The 20,000-nt window shown below is 41.7% G+C and overlaps 5 protein-coding genes across 5 annotated transcripts in view; 3 read left to right on the top strand and 2 right to left on the bottom strand.

Moving 5' to 3' along the window:
• LOC122129494 (ATP-binding cassette sub-family A member 2-like) overlaps positions 1 to 3,476 on the top strand; it is a 56,549-nt gene extending 53,073 nt beyond the window's left edge. The window contains exon 49 of the mRNA XM_042704417.1: positions 560 to 3,476. Within this exon, the coding sequence (XP_042560351.1) occupies positions 560 to 595 (36 nt within the window). The 3' untranslated portion in view covers positions 596 to 3,476. The remainder of the gene's footprint in view (positions 1 to 559) is intronic.
• Positions 3,477 to 3,673: 197 nt separating this feature from the next.
• Positions 3,674 to 5,865, bottom strand: paxx (PAXX non-homologous end joining factor). The gene is made up of 7 exons (XM_012817863.3): positions 5,628 to 5,865; positions 5,358 to 5,418; positions 5,217 to 5,266; positions 4,888 to 5,075; positions 4,577 to 4,627; positions 4,297 to 4,393; positions 3,674 to 4,061 (listed from the first exon to the last, which is right to left on the bottom strand). Exons 1-7 carry the CDS (start codon positions 5,735 to 5,737, stop codon positions 4,010 to 4,012), a joined length of 609 nt encoding a protein of 202 aa, XP_012673317.3. The 5' UTR covers positions 5,738 to 5,865; the 3' UTR covers positions 3,674 to 4,009.
• Positions 5,866 to 5,904: 39 nt separating this feature from the next.
• LOC105891681 (diphthine methyltransferase) lies at positions 5,905 to 10,494 on the top strand. The gene is made up of 9 exons (XM_012817861.3): positions 5,905 to 6,464; positions 6,569 to 6,702; positions 6,882 to 6,969; positions 7,113 to 7,207; positions 7,455 to 7,612; positions 7,955 to 8,027; positions 8,492 to 8,557; positions 8,675 to 8,847; positions 9,031 to 10,494. Exons 1-9 carry the CDS (start codon positions 6,324 to 6,326, stop codon positions 9,525 to 9,527), a joined length of 1,425 nt encoding a protein of 474 aa, XP_012673315.3. The 5' UTR covers positions 5,905 to 6,323; the 3' UTR covers positions 9,528 to 10,494.
• A 50-nt stretch (positions 10,495 to 10,544) lies between these two features.
• LOC122129493 (39S ribosomal protein L41, mitochondrial-like) lies at positions 10,545 to 12,075 on the bottom strand. The gene is made up of 2 exons (XM_042704416.1): positions 12,001 to 12,075; positions 10,545 to 11,212 (listed from the first exon to the last, which is right to left on the bottom strand). Exon 2 carries the CDS (start codon positions 11,173 to 11,175, stop codon positions 10,768 to 10,770), a length of 408 nt encoding a protein of 135 aa, XP_042560350.1. The 5' UTR covers positions 11,176 to 11,212; positions 12,001 to 12,075; the 3' UTR covers positions 10,545 to 10,767.
• Positions 12,076 to 12,383: 308 nt separating this feature from the next.
• The window catches only part of LOC122129495 (patatin-like phospholipase domain-containing protein 7), a gene marked incomplete at its 3' end in the record, with an annotated part of 19,342 nt that continues 11,725 nt past the window's right edge, over positions 12,384 to 20,000 (top strand). Inside the window, exons 1-11 of the mRNA XM_042704418.1 lie at positions 12,384 to 12,473; positions 14,845 to 14,891; positions 15,024 to 15,098; positions 15,274 to 15,358; positions 15,644 to 15,726; positions 15,868 to 15,956; positions 16,152 to 16,292; positions 16,470 to 16,629; positions 17,093 to 17,173; positions 17,297 to 17,425; positions 19,310 to 19,390. Coding sequence (XP_042560352.1) covers positions 14,847 to 14,891; positions 15,024 to 15,098; positions 15,274 to 15,358; positions 15,644 to 15,726; positions 15,868 to 15,956; positions 16,152 to 16,292; positions 16,470 to 16,629; positions 17,093 to 17,173; positions 17,297 to 17,425; positions 19,310 to 19,390 — 969 coding nt within the window. The remainder of the gene's footprint in view (positions 12,474 to 14,844; positions 14,892 to 15,023; positions 15,099 to 15,273; positions 15,359 to 15,643; positions 15,727 to 15,867; positions 15,957 to 16,151; positions 16,293 to 16,469; positions 16,630 to 17,092; positions 17,174 to 17,296; positions 17,426 to 19,309; positions 19,391 to 20,000) is intronic.

A 20,000-nucleotide genomic window follows, 5' to 3' on the forward strand; every position in this document is an offset into this window, starting at 1 on the left:
ACACACACACACAACACATGTTTTTTGCATGATTTCTCACACACACACACAACACATGTTTTCTGCATGATTTCTCACACACACACACAACACATGATTTCTGCATGATTTCTCACACACACACACACACACAACACATGTTTTCTGCATGATTTCTCACACACACACACACAACACATGTTTTCTGCATGATTTCTCACACACACACACAACACATGATTTCTGCATGATTTCTCACACACACACACACACAACACATGATTTCTGCATGATTTCTCACACACACAACACATGTTTTTTGCATGATTTCTCACACACACACACACACAACACATGTTTTTTGCATGATTTCTCACACACACACACAACACATGTTTTCTGCATGATTTCTCTCACACACACACACAACACATGTTCTCTGCATGTTTCTCACACACACACACAACACATGTTTTTTGCATGATTTCTCACACACACACACAACACATGTTTTTTGCATGATTTCTCACACACACACACAACACATGTTTTCTAATGACGTGGTTCTTTGGCTTGGCAGGTCCAGCTGTCTTTCAACACGGACACTCTCTGCTGAGAACAGGGGCCTCCTCAAACACACAAACAAACAAACAAACAAACACACAAACAAACACAAACAAACATCAAGCCTCAGGCTCAGACGTGGATCCTGACAAACGAAAGAGACGGTTTTAAGGAATCTCTTTGAAAACAAGAGCACTCTTCATCTGGCTGTGTGTGTCTGCTTGGGAGGAGGCACTCTTCTTCTTCTTCTTCTTCTTCTTCTTCTTCTTCAGAGTGCACTAAAAGAAGGGTGAGTACGAGGGGGTACGCAACCTGCTGAACGCACATAAGACTCAAGTCTGAGGCAGAGACTCAGGCCAGACTAACACCTCATCACATGGCCGAGGCCGAGGTTGAGGCTGAGGCTGGCTTGACGGTGTGAAGGATCGAGAGGAGAGCCTCTGATCATGGCCTCCATAGCGGTACAGGATAATGAGACTGCTTGCTTTTATGAAGACGGTATAGGTATTCCAGCGAAACGCACATGTATTTGTTTTTTTTTTTACTTCTCGGAGCTGTTTGGCAATGTTGACAAATGGTCAAAACAGAGTTTAGTGGAAGGAGAGCTAGGATAGAGGTGACTTGTTTGATTCCCGAGTCTGTTTATTGTGGTGTTTGTGCCACTGATGTCAGAAGATGAGTTTATCATCCACAACATGTTTTGATCACAAAGCATCTCTTACCTCTTAATTAAATGTTTGCTTTGGAGCGTTGTTTGACTAAGTTATCATAAATAATGCGTTTTTATTTCAGCTACAGGAGCGATGTAACTACACAAACCCCCTTGTTGAAACTGTTAATCATGTTGTTGTTTTTTTAAGTTGTACCTGCCTTGAAAGCATGCGTATAGTGTCAGACTTGTATTGTGTCATATCTACATTTTTGCTGTGGTAAGAAGAATGATATATTTTGAATATTGAAATGTTTTGGACACATGGATGTGGTTCATTTAATAAATGATTGCTGGTTTCTTAATGCACCTGAGGTGCTGTCTTTCGACAGGAAACACTGGAGAAAATGGTTTGTGTCCTGATTCGTAGGCCTTTAAAATGGTTTGTCTCCTGATTCGTAGGCCTTTAAAATGGTTTGTGTCCTGATTCGTAGGCCTTTAAAATGACTTGACTGACCCCATTGAAGTGGAAACTGCCCTCCACATACTCTAGGTCCTGTATCTTCACGTACGAGAATGTAAATGGCATGAAAATGTTTTGCACAGAATCTGGTGCCTCCTAAAAGTTTGAGCCTCTTCGTTGTGAATATAAATATGTATAGGTATGTGTGTGTTTGTGTGTATGTGTGTGTATGTACACACACACACACACACACTTTATCTTTCTTTCATGAATTCATTCTCTTTTGCCTCATGAATGGAGCACTTTGAAACACTTTCTTCTCTTTTCCTCTAACTTGTTTATTATTCGCAATATCCTTTGTATGTTTAATTATCTTATAGTTTAGGTAGTCAGTACTCTTTAGTCAAATGCAGGAACTAATACTGTTAAATTGTTTAACTGGATCATATAAGAACTAGGGTAGGGTCACTTACAAGATATCTTTGCTACAAAGACCTATCAAACTCACGTACCATCACTGTGATACAAACGCAAACACTCAAGGTTTTTCAAGTGTTTGGACAGTGAAGGACAGCATGGAAATTGAAAAAAAATATTTTGAATACAGCCACGTCCGTATTGCTAATGGAAGAAATACGATTTTATTTTTTGTTCTTGAATTTTGTACTGGTGTGTGAGCCATAATATGATTGTTTTGAACTACAGTTGAGAGTCTTTTGTGTTTCTCCTGCTGTCTTGATTCATTTACCATGATCATTTCAGTTGTCGTATCTCAGTTTTCTGAACTTTTTGTTTTCGACTCCGTAATTTACTCTGAAACCATCTGGCACTTGGCTTGTTCATAAAATTGGACCAGTGTGTTTTTTTTTTCCTCTCCTTTTGTCCAATTCAGAAAGTTATAGTTAAAAAAAATCCATGGTACTTTTGAAAAAGGATAGGCAACGACAGATTTATATTTTCTTAGAATGTATAGAGAAGACTAAAGCATATGGAGTGGAAAGGGGCGTGGCCCTGGATATGTTTTATAAGACAGAAGACCAAAGGAAAAACAAATGACTTCATTCTGCACGGAATGTGAATGTGTTTAACTAAGTGTGTTTCAAAAATGTACGATGCATCCTGTTTCGTAAAAAAAACTTTTAAAACTATCTAACTTAGGAGGTGGGGAAAGTCGTTTGTCATCACTAACACTGTAAGGTCAAATTGTTAACTTGAACATTCACCTGTGTAACTCCGATAGTGACCGTCATGCTCGGCTTAGGTCAGAGCTCTGTGAAACCTCAACGTTTGTGTAAACAGCAGGTTTGATCGTGTAACCTTACCAACCCATGCCAAACTCTAGATAGCAAAAGCCTTGACCAGCATTCTGATTTAATTGACAGTGTACTTTTTTTTTCCAAGATGGCAAAGACGTCTCCTCCTTTGAGTGAATGTGCTGCTTTAAGCCCTGGAGAAAATAAGTGCTGTAGGGGCTAGTGCACCAGCAGGGTGAAAGCTAGGTTCCATAAATGACCTGCAACGGATCTTTTGAGGGAAATGGACCTAGTGGTTCTTTTGTTTTAATCTGGAGCAATGTGCTTTGGGGATGTATCTTATGTATGTGTATATGAATATAAATATATTTATATTTTATGAATGTCTGTTAGGTTTTTGTTTTTTCATTCAACCTTTGTTCTAATTGGTTGTCATGTAACATTTTTACTTGGACATTTTGAGCTTGTTTCTAATGTGTTGTTTCCATAATCTTGTGTTTCAAATGAGGTGATCTGGTGTTTTTAATATTACAGACAAGTGAAGGAAAAAATAAATATGGTGAACTTCTGGAGTAGTGAGTGTCTGTCATTGTTTGTATTTACCATCAATAATTGAGATGTATAGTAAATAAGAATATAGAATGTCCTTATTCATCAATGTATAAAATTAAGTATAGTTAATGTGGAAAGTTTAGACATTTTTCTATTGCAAGATACACAGGATGACAACTTTTCAATCAATGAAAAAAAGCAAACACCACAGCATTTAAAAAGGCACATTTATATTTATTACAGGTATAACATTATTTGAAGTAATGTAAAAGCAGATAGATATTCATATTAAAGATCTCATCATAGGATATTTTAGAAGCAGTCTGATTTCCTGAGTGATAAAAAAATGTATGTTAAAAACCTTTCAGTATATAGTGTTGAGTTGAGTTTAAAAGAACATTCATGAGAGTTCATTGCAGCTCTAAAATGGTTCATGTGTGAGACTGCTTTAGAGGCCAGACATTTTAGATTAAAAGCTAAAGTTGATCATTATCATCATAGTCATCATAACCACAATCATCTTCATTATCATCCCAATCATCTTCATTATTACAGGTCATCAGTGTCATCATCAAAAGCCACACCAGTTGCAGGTCGCTTGCTATGAAATAAATGAATGTTATAATTATACAAATAAATTGACAAATCCCCTTATTTGTGCTTAATTTAAAATGTTGACATTCTAAGGCTACGTCCACACTAAAAAGTTTTCTTTTTTAAAAACGAAAAACAATCTCCTTCCAGACAAGCGTGTTAAGCGCTGTATCAGAAGTAATCTTCATCCATACTAACTAACTGGACTTAGTTTTGTGTGGTTCTAGTTCATCAGAGCTCACCTTCTGGTTCCTGGGTTGATCAAAGAGTCTCCAGGAAGGCGCTTGCGGACCCCTGTGGATGAGCCATTACCGCTCTGTAGTCTTCGGGGCTCAAAGTCTGAAAGAAAGCGCGGAGTGGTTCTTTTTTTACTAAATTAAATTGCTTTTCAATCTCTTAAAACTCTCTACAGTGCGTTATATAAGGACTTTTGATGTAATTTATCACATGTTAAAACAAAATCACAGCAACACGATATATGCAATAACTTATGTGGGGAAAATCACGGTACATTCTGCATACCATTAGTTCTCTTGTGAGAGTTCTTCCCGGGGCTGTACAATACCTGACCTCCTGAAAAACAATCCAGACATCCAATGAATGGCCAGACACACAAACTTCTATGACATATGAATCAAATGTTTAAGACATATTTTATTGTGCAATGACTGGTAGTCGCATTTTATTGCAGACTGATCTCATACCCAGGACGAAAATGTCCCATGTGTCTAATACTGGAGCAGTGACCCAGCTATAAATTGGTATAAAAAGTACTAAAATCCCGTATGCCAATGACCAAATGATGTGCGCTAGATGATTCCAGTGGACATTACCTTCAGTGCCCTGCCAATGACTCAAGCAGTCAGTCATCCTAAATAGAAGTTCCTTCAGCTCCACTTTCCCATCGACATCAGTGAGTTTGGTCATGTTCATGGTCATGTCTGTTGGTGATGGCCCAAGATGGAGGACCACCTGGTCCAACTCCACGGACACAAAAGCATTTCCACGACCACATGAGGATCTGTGAACCAACGTGTGGTGTGTGTGTGTGTGTGTGATAGATATAGATAAAGATAGATGGAGAGAGAGAGAGAGGGAGAGAGATAATTCAGGATCAGATCCTCTAGCATCTGGAAGAGTAGAAGTAGCCTACAAGCCTTACCTCAATTTCGTAATGCAGTCCTCTGTTGATTTCAACGAATAATGCTTCAGCTGTCAATAGAAATGATTTAATTCAGTCTTTAAAACAATGATTACCGTGTTTCCTTTGAATCTAGTTTACTTGCAACACTTCTATACTTACCAGTTGGGCCTTATTCTCATCAGTGATCCTTGCTCTCCAAACATCTACAGCATCAGTCACTCTAGGGGTGGGGATCACATTACTTAACAATTCAACATGGAATATCCTCTATACTTCACGTACCTCTGGAACGAGGAAAAGTATCAGGTAGGTAGGTAGGTAGGCCTAACCAGACAACGATCAACAAAAAACAACAGTGGACATAGTTTTGGGAAAACCTGTCAGTGTTGTTTCGAGTGCAATTCATTTGAAAGAGAAAGCCGAACTCACCCTATGTTTAAAGCAGCGGCGCAGTCGTGAGTGTAGCATAAATACTTTGATCCGTCTGTTTTATCTGACACTGTGAAGAAAAACTGTTTTCTGATAGTACTTGGATCCATTTTAGGAGACCAAACCTACAATAATTTAGTTGAAATCACTCATCAAACCAAGAGCGAAGCCTAAATTAGCTGCATTCAAATCTAGCCTTTGGTTGAAGAACAAACCGACAGTGAATTCATATGACGTAAATAAAATGAGCAACCAATCGAATTATATTTACCCGGAAGTGACTAATCTGTTGACCTCAAAACTTGTTGACAACCAACAGACGAGTTTGCAGTTGTGAAAGTTATATAAATGACTTAACATTTGGAATAATCTTCTCATGGTGCAGATGCAGCAGATACTTGTTAAATCGTACATTGCCATATTTCGTGTAGTTTAAATGCCGTTGCTGCAGTGGATGCATGTTAGCTAGCCATTTATCGCTAGCTAGCTTACTAACGTTAGTTAGAAATTGGCGCAGCAAGTCTGGTCACAGCAGATTGGTAGAATTAGCTATGATGCTATTGCAGTACTCCACGCTTGCTTAAGCATGGCAGGGAGTTATATCAAAGCGTAGGCATGTGTTTAATCTCCATCACTGTTTCCGCTAGTCTTGAAGTTTTAGAAGCAGTCTACAGTAACCGGAGCTAACGTTTTGCGATGGCGTGGAAATCAAGAACTCGCAGCTTGCAGGTATTTGACACCGAGTTGAGTGCTGACACGGTTGAATGGTGTCCTGTTCCCCAGTGGCACCATATTCTAGCATGTGGGACCTACCAGTTACAGAAAGGCCAAGATGGGGTAAGCACATTTGAAAAAATCATTCAAGTATTTCTTTCCGTCAGTATCACCCAGAAACGTGTAGCTGATTTTTTTAATTTTCTGCATTTGTTGTGCTTTTGAAGGCAGTTGAAGAGTCGGCCACGCCAAATAGGATCGGTCGATTATATCTGTTCCGCTTTCAACAACAAGGAGCATTGTGTCCCCCTCTGACTGAACTTCAACGCATTGACACGCCAGCCATACTAGATGTAAAATGGTAAATTATTTCACCGTGCTAAATTAATGCTATAACTGTGCGCGTGGATTACGATTAGCTGTCTTTCTATCCACTTTATAAACAGCATTCATTTATACGTAAGTCAATAGTCACTTCAACAGATGTTAAACTACGGAGTTGTTTTGGATGAATGTAGGCTAATATTGTAATGTCATCAGGTGCCATGTACCAGTGTCCGGACAACCACTTTTGGGCATGGCAACCGCCACTGGGGAAATACAGCTTCACTTGCTGCAAGACACACAGGTGAGAGGGCAGTGTGTCTCTTCCTTAGGCCTATCGTGAATTCAGGTCTGCACTGAATGCAACCCAGGCCTTGCAGGCTTACAATAACTCGCCATGCGTAAGTGGCTTAGGCCTTGTTTTTCTCATGACTCTGTCTTTAGTAGGATGGACTCTGTGGTCTGGATAAAGTATCAAGCACAGAGCTGGGTCCTGACAGGCTTGCACTCTCTCTGGACTGGTCTACAGGGAGAGGTGACAGGTTAGTGACAGTTTAATTTATATATATATATATGCATTAAGACACAACAAATTGTACTGTGTATACAGTATATATAGCCTTTACCTTTAAGAGTGGCCGAGCGTCTTATTTTATACTCAGATCTCAAAAAATGTGTAACAATTTGTTGTGTCTTAATGCATTTACATGTTGCATATAATCATGTCTGTACGCATTTTTGATATTTCTTTGTCTCTCTCTCTCTCTCTCTCTCTCTCTCTCTCCATAGCAGTGCAATCCGTGTGGTGTCTAGTGACTCTAAAGGCTGTGTTAATGTTCTGGGCCTGACTGAGACGAGCCTGACCGCTCTGTCCCAGTGGAAAGCCCATGACTTTGAAGCTTGGATAGCAGCCTTCAGCTACTGGGACACACAGATTATTTACTCCGGTGAGATGGTTATTGTTGCTGTTCTCATTTTACCACTCGTCCATGTGTTGTCTCCATAGTTGTCATAGTTGTCCTTCAGATGTGGCACGTTAGGCCATTGTTTGGTGTTTATTTTTAGTGCCGTAGCGAATGGTGTTGTCCACAAACAGAGACAAGGGTTTGTCCCTACTTTCTGCTGTACTGGCTGTGGTAAGCAGAGGGGACACCCCTGCCTCTCTGCACGGTGCATGGGAATGAAACCCCTTGAATGACTTCATGTTTATGGTAGCTCATCACCAACCTCTGTCTGTCTGTCTGTCTGTCTGTCTGTCTGTCTGTTTTCATCTGTCTGGAATGTGCCAGGTGGGGACGATTGCAAACTGAAAGGCTGGGATCTTAGGATAGGTCCCTCCTGTCCCACCTTCACCAGCAAGAGGTGAGAGATGTGCATTTTGACCACCAAATGCATCGTCTGTGAGGCACCTGACTACAGTGTTGTCGGTGTTGTCTCCTTGCAAACAAAGGCTCTGTCAATCTGAATCAATAGTCTGATTGACAAGTTGTAATGACCTGCTTTTGTTTAATGTACAACAGCACCATGTGGTGCCTGGAGTTGTCCATCAGATGGAGACATTGTACATGTTGCATTCCATCATGGTTCTGATTTTCATGTTTTCTCATTGTATATTGAGCATTTCATTGTGTATCAGTTGGCCATTAATAATATTAGTAAGGATCATTTAATAATATAAACATAGGTTGATTATTATATACATATTGTTATTGTATGGTTCCTCCAAATCATTTGTATATCCATGACTTCACAAAAAGAGGTCACTTGTTGTAAATACTTTGGTTAAACCAGTGCTGCCCTCACCAATTCAACCTTCCCCCCCCCAGGCACTCCATGGGCGTTTGTAGTATCCACAGCAACCCTCACCGCGAACACATCCTGGCGACGGGCAGGTAAGCACTCTTCTCAGTCTGACTGACTTTGGTCTGCCGGCTGGAGCTTATCAGCTGCACTCTGTACGGCTCTGAGTGTCTCACGGCCATGTCCATGTCTCCATGTCTCCGCTCCAGCTACGACGAGCACGTGCTGCTGTGGGACGGACGGAACATGCGGCGGCCGCTCAGCGAAAGCGCCATTGGGGGAGGGGTGTGGCGCCTGAAGTGGCATCCTACCCACGACCACCTGTTGTTGGCAGCCTGCATGCACAACGACTTCCACATACTCCACTGTCAGGAGGCCATGGGTAATGGGTCTCTCTATTTAGTCACATTCATGGTGGTTGAGCTACTTCTATTCTATAAGACACGATTCCTTGTAATGACAAAGCTCTATTAGACATTTGACTCTAAAGGGGCTGTAGGTATTTAGAGGAATTGGGCTTTTCTTATTGGTTTTAAAAGTTTGTTTTTTGTTTTCCTTCCTGTAGAGGGCAGTGAAGGACCTTGCCCTATCCTGGCCTCCTATGTCCTACACAACTCCCTAGCCTACGGGGCAGACTGGTCCCGCGTGTCTCTGGACAGCCCTCCCCCGGCGTCCCCTCAGGGGTCAGGTGAACCCAGCCGGCTCCAGCCAGCAGTGGGAGGCCACCTCAGGATCCAGTACGAGTCCCCCACGGCCTGCTTCGACACCTCCCTAGAGGACGAGATGGGGCGCTACATCCCCGAGCCCACCCCCCAGGCAGACCCGCGTTCAGTGGCGCCCCCCACACCTGCACTGGACTCTCCCTCGGTCTCCTGCCTGCTGGCCAGCTGCTCCTTCTACGACCACATGCTGCACGTGTGGCGCTGGGACTGGAGCCCAAAGGAGGGTGGGACCGAGGCAGGGCAGGACCGGACAGGGCAGGACCAGGCTACTGGGAACACTGCCGCCGCCGCAGAGCAGGACCAGGATACTGGGAACACTGCCGTCGCCGCTGTACTGTGAGACACAGCAGCTAATGCAGCAATGGTGAAGTTCCTACTTATCAGAGCTGAGCTATGCAGAGACACATTATGGGGTCAGAAGTTTTACATCGGGGTAGATAAAGGGCAAAGATGAAAATGATGGGTTTAGTCAGCATTGCGGCGAGCCACGAAAATGTGAAGTGATCATATTTAGGTGGCTTACAATAATTCATACGTGCAGAAGGACATTCATTCAGTCTTCCTGGCCACCTCGGGCACTGTATGTAAGGTGCATTAGGAGAGATCAAACATGAGGTGAACGCCTCAAAACAAACTAATAAGGATACGACGGCATATCATGTCTCTAAGCCAAGGCTTGTATATGAATGCATGTAGTGCACAAAACAAGAAGGTGAGCAGGGAGAGCGCTGAGGGCAAGGATTATGTATTATGGAAAATGACAAACTACCCCAGTGTCACTGATACCTTTGCAGAGCACTTATTATGAATGAACGGACACTTTCAGTTTTTCCAGACCTCTTACAGTATCCATTGGCTGAATGTCTTCATCCCATGCAAATATCTCATAATAGTCTCCACCACAATGTGTAAGGGCACACAGAACAAGCTTATTGTAAGATACTCATAAAGATAGGATCCAGAATGGTTCCGCAGTCTATGCTATCTTGTAAGACAGATGTGATTGTCATACAGGTTTAAACCTGAATTCCACTGATGGGTTTGCACCAGATGGTCAGATTGTACAATCTTCATTACACAACCTAACGACATGTGTCCAATGTTTGTCTCAAACTGATGGGGAGGCATTGGAAATTATACACACAGATTACATCAGAATTCAACTGTCATGTCTTCCTATTTATTCTTTGACCGGTTGTGTTAGCTTCTGATGTTTTTGCAAAGACATTGTTTAAGTAGTTTTGTTTTAAAATAAATCACAATCTGTATTTTTAAGGCAATAAATATGTTTTTAGTATTGTACTCCATTTACAGGTCCTTGATTAATTTAGCTTCATTACGTGTCGACTTTCAGGGAAACTGTTACATGAATCTTTTATTTAATTATTTTACTGAATCCAAAAGACATATTTATGGTATTTTCCTTCCAGATAACACATACACGGGCGAAATAACCTTTAACAATTGAACACATTTTACATTGTTAAATCCACAGCAATCTCCAACAGAGGTCCATCATTTCGCACTGTTCATTTAGTTTGTGATTGAGTTGCATTTGAACCAGTTCATATCTGTTACTGTTAGCGAACAAAGTTTTTGGGATGCAGTTTGAATAGTTTCCCCTTTTGTTCAGGGTCAAGGCCATATTTCTCCAGGTTGTTCTTATCAAACGTGCCTTCTTCGATGTCCCTTTTAATGTGTGGGGCTACAGTCTGGTTGAATAACATCTCCGTGGTGAGGGCGGGCTCCGTTCCTCCAGGGGCGCGGTACGACACGTACGGCTTGAGGTTAAACCCCTGCAGAGAGGGCACGACAAACTCCGGAATCATCTCCCTCACGGGAACAAACTTCCCACTGCAGGTCAGGCGGCCCGCTGGTCTTGCTCCTCTCCCTTTGTAGTTGGACTTCGGGCCGCGCTTGCTAGTGAACGCAGACATTCGGTCGGCGCCCCTGATCAGCCCACGCGTCAGTGTTGACAACAACCCCATCAGTGCAGAGTGTCTGTCAAAGTCACAGTGAAATAACCTGTTGCAGAGAGAGAGAGAGAGAGAAAAGGGAGAACAACTCAAGACATTGGTAAAATAGAACAGAAGTCATGATTAGCACCAATCTGAGAATCAGCACACTGATGTTTACTTCTTTCATGTGAGAGGATGCGTGTGCAATATTATGCAGTTGGACCAAGTATATGTTCTATAGCTCAGAAAGATGGCCTTTTTGATGAGTAGCACAATTCCTGCTTTGACCTTCAAATGAACTATTATTGGCAGAGCTTTTGAAGTATTCACAAATTGCAAAAGTCTGACAGAAAAGGCGCAATGCTTCCAAAAGTCTGTAAATTGCAATTTAGTTACATACGTTTTAATCCATTTGTTTATTATTTTTCAAGTTATGTAAAAGTAAACATATGCAACAACACAGGAATCTAGTGAAACAAATACTACATTCTTTTACAATTAATGCATTTGTTTAGATAGTTAGATTGTTAGTAGCGCCATCATTAACCCAATGTACTAATCGTGCTCATCAACCTAATCCTCGTTAGCCGTCATCATACACAAGTGATCATGTAAGAAGTTGCTGAATGCGCACATTAAAGTATATAATTGAAAAACTGCTGTAACGTTAATGAACTTAGTTAAATTACCCAGCCAGAATATCGCTAGCTAGCAAACTCTACCAGCATCTGTCTATGGTCATCCTATTGCTAGCTAACAAGCTAACCTGCTTGATTACGCAGTGGTGGTCAACCGCCAAACATTTTAAGAGATCACAACAGTTATCACAACTTCCAAGTTATTTTTCATGCATACCTTCATGAAATGTTTAAACTGGGCTGGCTAAGCATGTCAAGACAAATGAGACAGCTATGTAACATTATCATTAGCTAGCAGAGTAACAATTTTTTTATGTAAAGTTACTAGCAATGCCTTATATTAGACCCAGTAAAACACATTAACATTTAGCGAGCTAAATAATGTGCTACATATGTCCCTTGAAATATTAGAAACATTAATATGGTAACCTTTATAACGTCAAAATCCTGCTCAAGTTACCAAAATAACGCTACTCACCTTGACCAGCATGCTAGCAGACGAATAATTCGACATCAGAGTGAGGGTTTCTGGGATTGGCCAAAACCGATCTGTATTAGCCAATAGTGAGTGCAGACACTCAATAGGGAGTGGGTAGGAGTCCCACATACGTTCACACACATCCAAAAAGACAGCCTGAATGGGTGAAGTGCCAAGTCTGAAATACGGAGGTGATTTAAAAGACTGTTAGAGTAAGTACACCCTTTCAAACAGCCGATCGCAGATTACTGTTATACGAGCACCCGGGGTGTATGAAAGAGTATGCATTCTGATCTGCTGATTTCAGTGCAACTTTGTGTACAAGGTGTTAAGGCTACTCTGGTCAGGAGTGTTGCATGTAAACAAATTATGCACTTCTTCGACTACCCCTTATATAGTCTTGTTAAGAACTCATGGTGCACAACTTTTCACACTTAACTCTGCCCCCCGCTCAACTGTGCTTGTTGTTGTTGTTGTTGTTGTTGTTGTTGTGGTGGTGGTTGTGGTGGTGGTGTGGGTGCGCGTGAAGATTAAAAAAGGACAACAGATCACAGAGTAGATCAAAAGTAATCACTGCACTTCCAAAGTGGCACTTGGGAACAACGGTGTACCCAACCTAAGCATGTGGGTGTTGGGCTGGCTTGCAGTGGTAACTTGAATGTACAGACGGAGATTGCAGGGGGTGTCTTGTTACAATAGAGTAAGGCATGGAAAGGAAATCTACTGTCAATCACTCTGCCCCACTGTGAGCGCAAAATGTTCCCTTTAAATGAACTCTCTGATCCAATAGGCTATTTTATCTATTCTAAACGGACTCTGCCCAGTGCTACTCCCAAGTTCTCTCAGTTTATCAGTTTTGTGTGCTTTTCTCAGAGCATTGTTGTCACGAGGACGTTCGACTGAGTTCAACGTTAATCTACCCTGTGTTTTTTTTATCAGTCTAATGGACGGTTAGGCTATATTGTGATACTATGTTGCCTAATACTGGAAAGTGTCAAAAACACAAAGTTATTCATCATAAGATTGCCTCCTCAATAGCGTATTCTTGTATGCATGAATGCAACGATAGTTGTCATTACAGTAATGTATATATGATAAAGCAAAGTGACCAAAACATTATATGCGTGTAACCATACAACTATAACGTTACAAGATTATAACTTTTTTCAAACCTCTCAGTGAGGTTTTGTATGGGTTTGGGAGACAGATTGTTCTGTGACTATAGCAACCACATCATTTTAGCATCTGACAGTTTGTTAGCTATGGTTATAAGTTAGCAATAAGTTAGTTGAGGAGTGAATTAACCTCATCTTCATGATCCAGGATTTTTGTCATCAAACTTGTCTGGTGGGGTCATGGATTTTTTTGAGGCATGGAACATAGTAGGATCTCCAGGTGTGTCAATCTATACTAAATTGGACTGATCAGCATGCAAAATCAACATCATGGCTAACGTATTGATATTCTCATTAGAAAGAAGCAGATATTACTAGCATAGCATTGGCATTATATTGATAAGACATTAGCTCTGTGTTTAACATGCTAACGGAAGTGTCAATGTGTCTATGACCCTAGGATAACCATTACTCTGTAGATGTTTGTCGAGTTTAAGTCACAGTTGGTGCATGTTGTTCAAAGAAGAAATGTGTTATCTAGCCTTTCAGTGATTGAAAAACAATTAAAAGTTCAAAACTGTACACTTGAAACACTAATGGTTTAAAACAATATTGAGCTAAACGTTATAATTCATCTCTTTGATACGGAGGCAGCTAATCATGGGTACACAGGCCAAATCATATTTTAAGGACATTTTGGTGCAGTAACTTGTGTCACTTCAGCATTTAAATATTTTATAAGAAGGCCCCTTCTCTTTACAACACAGAGGCCTAAGTCAGAAGCCTATATGTGGGCAAACTCATTGGTTACTGAAGCACTGAAATGCTGTGGGTGATATCACTGCAATTGAGTTGGTTGTAAACATAACATAACCATAAACATAACCATGTTTTTTACCTCAAAGAATGTCAATATTCAAATTTGTTTAAGTTATTGTTTATTACGGATTGCCCTTTTGTTGTTCTTGTAAACATCTGGTAGCATCTGGTGTTCACATGGCGCTGGACCCTGCGTAGGGTAGCCTACACTATCTGTAGCATATTGTGCATATAGCCTATGTTATACTGTACATTTACATACGTATATGCTAGTTCACCCCTGTTGTTTCTGGGTAGCTTCAGGCAGGACTGAGCTTATTGTATAGCCTATCAAGTAGCTTATCTGTAGTCCAAGAGTCATCCGCATTGCTCTCATACTTGTCTAATCCTATTAAGGAAAGAGAAGAGATAGCCTAATGTAGCTCATTCTTTGCCTGTAGGGATACTTGAGTATAGAGAGGAGGATTTATGTGGAGGTAAGTTGTCACTCGCAGTCACTAATTCTTTGTTGTTTTGTCATGTTGGAGGCATATTGCCCAAGGAGAGCTCACTCAGATCATAGTGCTATTGTGATGAAAGGTGGCATTTCTTTTCTAGCAACGACAAACTGTTATCAGTGAATTTGAAGGTGTTTCCATCTTTATTTTAGAGATGGAGGATGGCACACAGGAGGAGGATAGCTGCAGCATTTACCCGGTAAGTTAAGAACAACACAGATCCGGCTTCCTGATGTTTAGGGTGTATCTCTGCTGGCCTAGCCCGTGTGTGGTAGTCCCAGACTCGTGGGTGTGGTTCTTGTTCATGTGGTGTTCTGTGTAATCTCTGCAGGTGGTGCTGCCAAGCGGAACGGAAATCCGAGATCGGGTGCAGCGCTTTGTGGAGGACCAGATGCAGACCACTATGGTAGATCAGTCATCCAACATCTCTACCATGTGTGGTGCAAAACCACTAAACACTCCCCAAATAAAAAATATAGAACCTTAACGAAAGCCCTCATGCATTCATATGTCAAACACTTTTTTTTAGTCATTAGTGTCGTACTGCAATGCTGTGATTGGCTGATGTCTGTGTCTTTCAGTGGACCGGTGCTCTAATTGGTGCAGCAGTGGTCACCTCCTTTATCGCCATCATCGTGTGTTTACTGTACAGAAGACGAAAGGCCCGTGAGTGATCCTGTTTTTCTGACCACTTTGCATTAGTGTATTTCATACTTCAATTAGTATTCTTAAAATAACCTATGTAAAGTTAGTAAGGTACATTCTACCACTATAGCATATATATATATATATAGTATGATAGATAGATATAGATATATTAAGATATAGATAGATATAGATATATTTGGACTATGTTTTCACAGTGGCACTTTATCATTCTTACTCTGTCCTTTTTAATGAATGTATCTGTTTTTCATGCTCACTTTATTATTATTTCAATGCACTATGCAGAGGAAGCGCAAGCAGGGACGCCGCATTATCGCTTCAGGAAAAGAGACAAAGTGCTTTTCTATGGCCGTAAAATTATGAGACAAGTAAGCCCTGCTGATTGTCCCTATTTATCTGTGATTCTGTTATCTGCTTGCTCAGACTTGGGTTTTATGCAACATTCAGCGTCTCTTCATTCTAGTGTAACACAAATGTGCTTTTGTTTGTTTTTGTTCTGACTCATGTAGGTACAGACTCTATCCTCTCCCCCCGCCAATGGTCCAGTGTCCCGGCAGCGCACTCGCAAGAGAACTAAAGTCCTCTCGATAGCACGCAAGTGTGTAAATGAGATCTTGATTGGTGAACAATTTAATGTAAAATATAGTGTAGGTATGTTAAAATGCTGTGAAATACTGTGTAGATTATGTGGACAATATGTACAGGTAATGCTTAAAGCGGTCCTTCTCTTACACTTACGTAGGTGTTCACATAATTTGAACACTGCTCTAGCCATGTCCCTCTGTATCCCCAGAATCCTACGCATCCGCAATCCTGCCCCCACCCTACAGCCCAGAGAGCCCCCTCCCTCGGTGCTGGAGGCTGACCTCACCGAGTTCGACGTCCAGAACTCTCACCTGCCCTCCGAGGTCCTGTACATGCTCAAAAACGTCAGGTGAGGGTCACCTCCGTGTCCTCCTTTTGTCTGCCTCACCCTGTCCCCATCTCTCTGAAGGTCGTTTTAAGAACTTTTCTTGTCTCTGGGGCGTCTAAGACAATGGCCCTGAAATAGCATTGTTACGGTATTGCATCATGTCCTGTAGTGGCTGTTGTGTCCCCCCCACCCCTGTAGGCTTCTGGGTCACTTTGAGAAGCCTCTGTTCCTGGAGCTGTGCCGACACATGGTGTTCGTGGAGCTGCAGCAGGGGGAGGTCCTCTTCCGGCCCGGCGACATGGACGACAGCATCTACGTGGTGCAGAGCGGACGCCTGGAGCTGCGCATCCACGAGAGCGTAAGAAGGGCTCAAATTCTGACCACCCCATAAACTACTTTAAACATGTTGGACTGTGCCTATATCCCATTGCTGTTTACCAACTATTTACTGCTATTGGTTTGGTCAAGTAAGGTCATCAAGTCATGTTTATTTCTAGACCACATATAAAGCAACACAAGGTATACCCAGGTGTTTTTGATGAAGCATAAGATAAAAACATGCCAGTGGTAGTGACAACAAAGAAAAAGCTAATTTTATAAAACAAATAAAATACCATAAAATACTATAAAAGGAGCAGGAACACCTTCATAAACTGAGACCAGTAGCAGAGCATCGCAGGACATTGTCTTGGCTATATAGTATGTCAAGCCTTGCCAAAAAACAGTGGATGATGATAATAGAGTGAGACACTGCAGGGACAGAGAGAGTGCCAAAGAGCCAAGGAGACAGAGAATGACTGTGTGTCCTTTCTCATCAACAGGATGGCACAGATCCTGTGGTGAAGGTGGTCCTGCAAGGAGACAGCGTCCACAGCCTGCTTAGTCTCCTAGATGTCATCACTGTAAGCAGCACACCCTTTCTCCTGCCTCAGGGTCTGAGGTCTTCTTAGAATGTCGTAGTTGATGTTACACCTAAGTGCTTTAGTCTCTCTACGCGACCTTATTCATTTCTCTTCTTCCCACAGGGCCATCCGGCCCCTTACAAAACAGTGTCAGCCCGAGCTGCTACCCCCTCCACCATCTTGCGCTTGCCTGCATCCGCCTTCATCTCTGTCTTTGAGAAATACCCAGATACTCTTGTTCGCGTCGTACAGGTAATATAAGAGTATGATCAGTGCTCAGTACTGGTATTGCCTATGGAGTCAATGGAGTTGTAGAGTGTTCTAGTCAGTACTGGTATTGCCTATGGAGTTCTAGAGTGTTCTAGAGTCAGTACTGGTATTGCCTATGGAGTTCTAGAGTGTTTCTAGAGTCAGTACTGGTATTGCCTATAGAGTCTATGGAGTTCTAGAGTGTTCTAGAGTCAGTACTGGTATTGCCTATAGAGTCTATGGAGTTCTAGAGTGTTCTAGAGTCAGTACTGGTATTGCCTATAGAGTCTATGGAGTTCTAGAGTGTTCTAGAGTCAGTACTGGTATTGCTTATGGAGTCTATGGAGTTCTAGAGTGTTCTAGAGTCAGTACTGGTATTGCCTATAGAGTCTATGGAGTTCTAGAGTGTTCTAGAGTCAGTACTGGTATTGCCTATAGAGTTCTAGAGTGTTCTAGAGTCAGTACTGGTATTGCTTATGGAGTCTATGGAGTTCTAGAGTGTTCTAGAGTCAGTACTGGTATTGTCTATAGAGTCTATGGAGTTCTAGAGTGTTCTAGAGTCAGTACTGGTATTGCCTATAGAGTCTATGGAGTTCTAGAGTGTTCTAGAGTCAGTACTGGCATTGCCTATAGAGCCTATGGAGTTCTAGAGTGTTCTAGAGTCAGTACTGGTATTGCCTATAGAGCCTATGGAGTTCTAGAGTGTTCTAGAGTCAGTACTGGTATTGCCTATGGAGTTCTAGAGTGTTCTAGAGTCAGTACGGGTAAGGCATATAGAGTCTATGGAGTTCTAGAGTCAGTACTGGTATTGCCTATGGAGTCTATGGAGTTCTAGAGTGTTCTAGAGTCAGTACGGGTAAGGCATATAGAGTCTATGGAGTTCTAGAGTGTTCTAGAGTCAGTACTGGTATTGCCTATAGAGTCTATGGAGTTCTAGAGTCAGTACTGGTATTGCCTATGGAGTCTATGGAGTTCTAGAGTGTTCTAGAGTCAGTACTGGTATTGTCTATGGAGTTCTAGAGTGTTCTACAGTCAGTACTGGTATTGCATATAGAGTCTATGGAGTTCTAGAGTGTTCTAGAGTCAGTACTGGTATTGCCTATGGAGTTCTAGAGTGTTCTAGAATCAGTACTGGTGGTGCCTATGGAGTCTATGGAGTTGTAGAGTGTTCTAGAGTCAGTACTGGTATTGCCTATGGAGTTTTAGAGTGTTCTAGAGTCAGTACTGGTATTGCCTATAGAGTCTATGGAGTTCTGGTGTGTTCTAGAGTCAGAGTTGTACTGGCACTGAGCCAGATTTGGCACTCAGGCCACTCCACACCAGGCACTGTGAATATACAGAAGGCATTTGGCTGACGATTCATCCATAGCAAACTGCAATGCATTGAAAGAGCACATTTGTCAATACACGTGCTCTGGGAACTTAACCCATGACCGCTGGATTGATGCTGTCATGCTTCATCAATTGAAGCACACAGGGGCACGTTGCCTAATGAATGCACGGCCATAATGGAATTTTGTCCAACATAATTGATTGGAAGAAACAGGAGTTCACAAAGTTGTACAAAGCCCATTGCGGCAAACAGCCCAGGGAAGGTTTTAATTAAGGGGGGAGTTTTAATTAAGCGGTGTCGGGACAGCCGTTTCATGTAATCACAGATTCTGCGACAAGCAGTGCTTAAAGCAGTAGTATACCAAAAGCACAAGAAGCATGGAGGTTTAAAGTAAGGCTCTATCCAGTCTGCTAACCTTATGACCGAATGTCGTCATTAGGTACGGTCAGCAGTCCGTCACTGTGCTGTCATTGTGTTATGTTTGTGTTACGGTCTCATTTTGTTCCCGTGTTTTTACTACAATAATCCTCATTGTTCTCTCCGCTCGTGCCCAGATCATCATGGTGCGTCTGCAGAGGGTGACGTTCCTGGCTCTGCACAACTACCTGGGCCTGACCACTGAGCTCTTCAACCCAGTATGTACTCTGCTTTCTCACCACTGAGTAGGGCTGAACGATTAATTGCATTTGCGATTTAATCGCGATATGATAGAATGCGATTAATTAATTTTTTTTTTAATTTTTTTTTTTTAAGATGGTACATTTTGCACACAGTGTTTAAAAAGTGCATGCCTAGTGTTTATACTTAAAATGACTTTTTTTAAATTACTTAAATGCACAGTGGCAAAGCCACCGATTTGTTGTTCTTGTTTCTGTAATGAGCAGGTAAATAAAAATGTAAAATGTGGGAAAGAATATTTTACACTAAATGTATCTAATATTGTGTTGGTCATATTTAAATCATTCATTACGTTTTGTTGGGAAAAAAAGAGGATAAAAAAAATCGCATATTAAATCGCAATCGCAATATTTTGGTAAAAAATCGCAATTAGATTATTTTCCCAAATCGTTCAGCCCTACCACTGAGCTCTTCAACCCAGTATGTACTCTGCGTTCTGACCACTGAGCTCTTCAACCCAGTATGTACTCTGCGTTCTGACCACTGAGCTCTTCAACCCAGTATGTACTCTGCGTTCTGACCACTGAGCTCTTCAACACAGTATGTACTCTGCGTTCTGACCACTGA

This window comes from Clupea harengus, unplaced genomic scaffold, assembly GCF_900700415.2.
Source record: "Clupea harengus unplaced genomic scaffold, Ch_v2.0.2, whole genome shotgun sequence".
Taxonomy (NCBI): Eukaryota; Metazoa; Chordata; class Actinopteri; order Clupeiformes; family Clupeidae; genus Clupea; species Clupea harengus.

Bases quoted from the DNA above. Each gene is read 5' to 3' on its own strand.
- paxx (XM_012817863.3), bottom strand. From the start codon at position 5,737: ATGGATCCAAGTACTATCAGAAAACAGTTTTTCTTCACAGTGTCAGAT. The intron at 5,076-5,216 runs GTAAGGCTTGTA...GTTGGTTCACAG, and splicing joins GACTGCATTACGAAATTGAG to ATCCTCATGTGGTCGTGGAA. The intron at 4,394-4,576 runs GTATGCAGAATG...GCTTTCTTTCAG, and splicing joins CTCTCACAAGAGAACTAATG to ACTTTGAGCCCCGAAGACTA.
- LOC105891681 (XM_012817861.3), top strand. From the start codon at position 6,324: ATGGCGTGGAAATCAAGAACTCGCAGCTTGCAGGTATTTGACACCGAG. The intron at 6,703-6,881 runs GTAAATTATTTC...TAATGTCATCAG, and splicing joins GCCATACTAGATGTAAAATG to GTGCCATGTACCAGTGTCCG. The intron at 8,028-8,491 runs GTGAGAGATGTG...TCCCCCCCCCAG, and splicing joins CCCACCTTCACCAGCAAGAG to GCACTCCATGGGCGTTTGTA.
- LOC122129493 (XM_042704416.1), bottom strand. From the start codon at position 11,175: ATGGGGTTGTTGTCAACACTGACGCGTGGGCTGATCAGGGGCGCCGAC.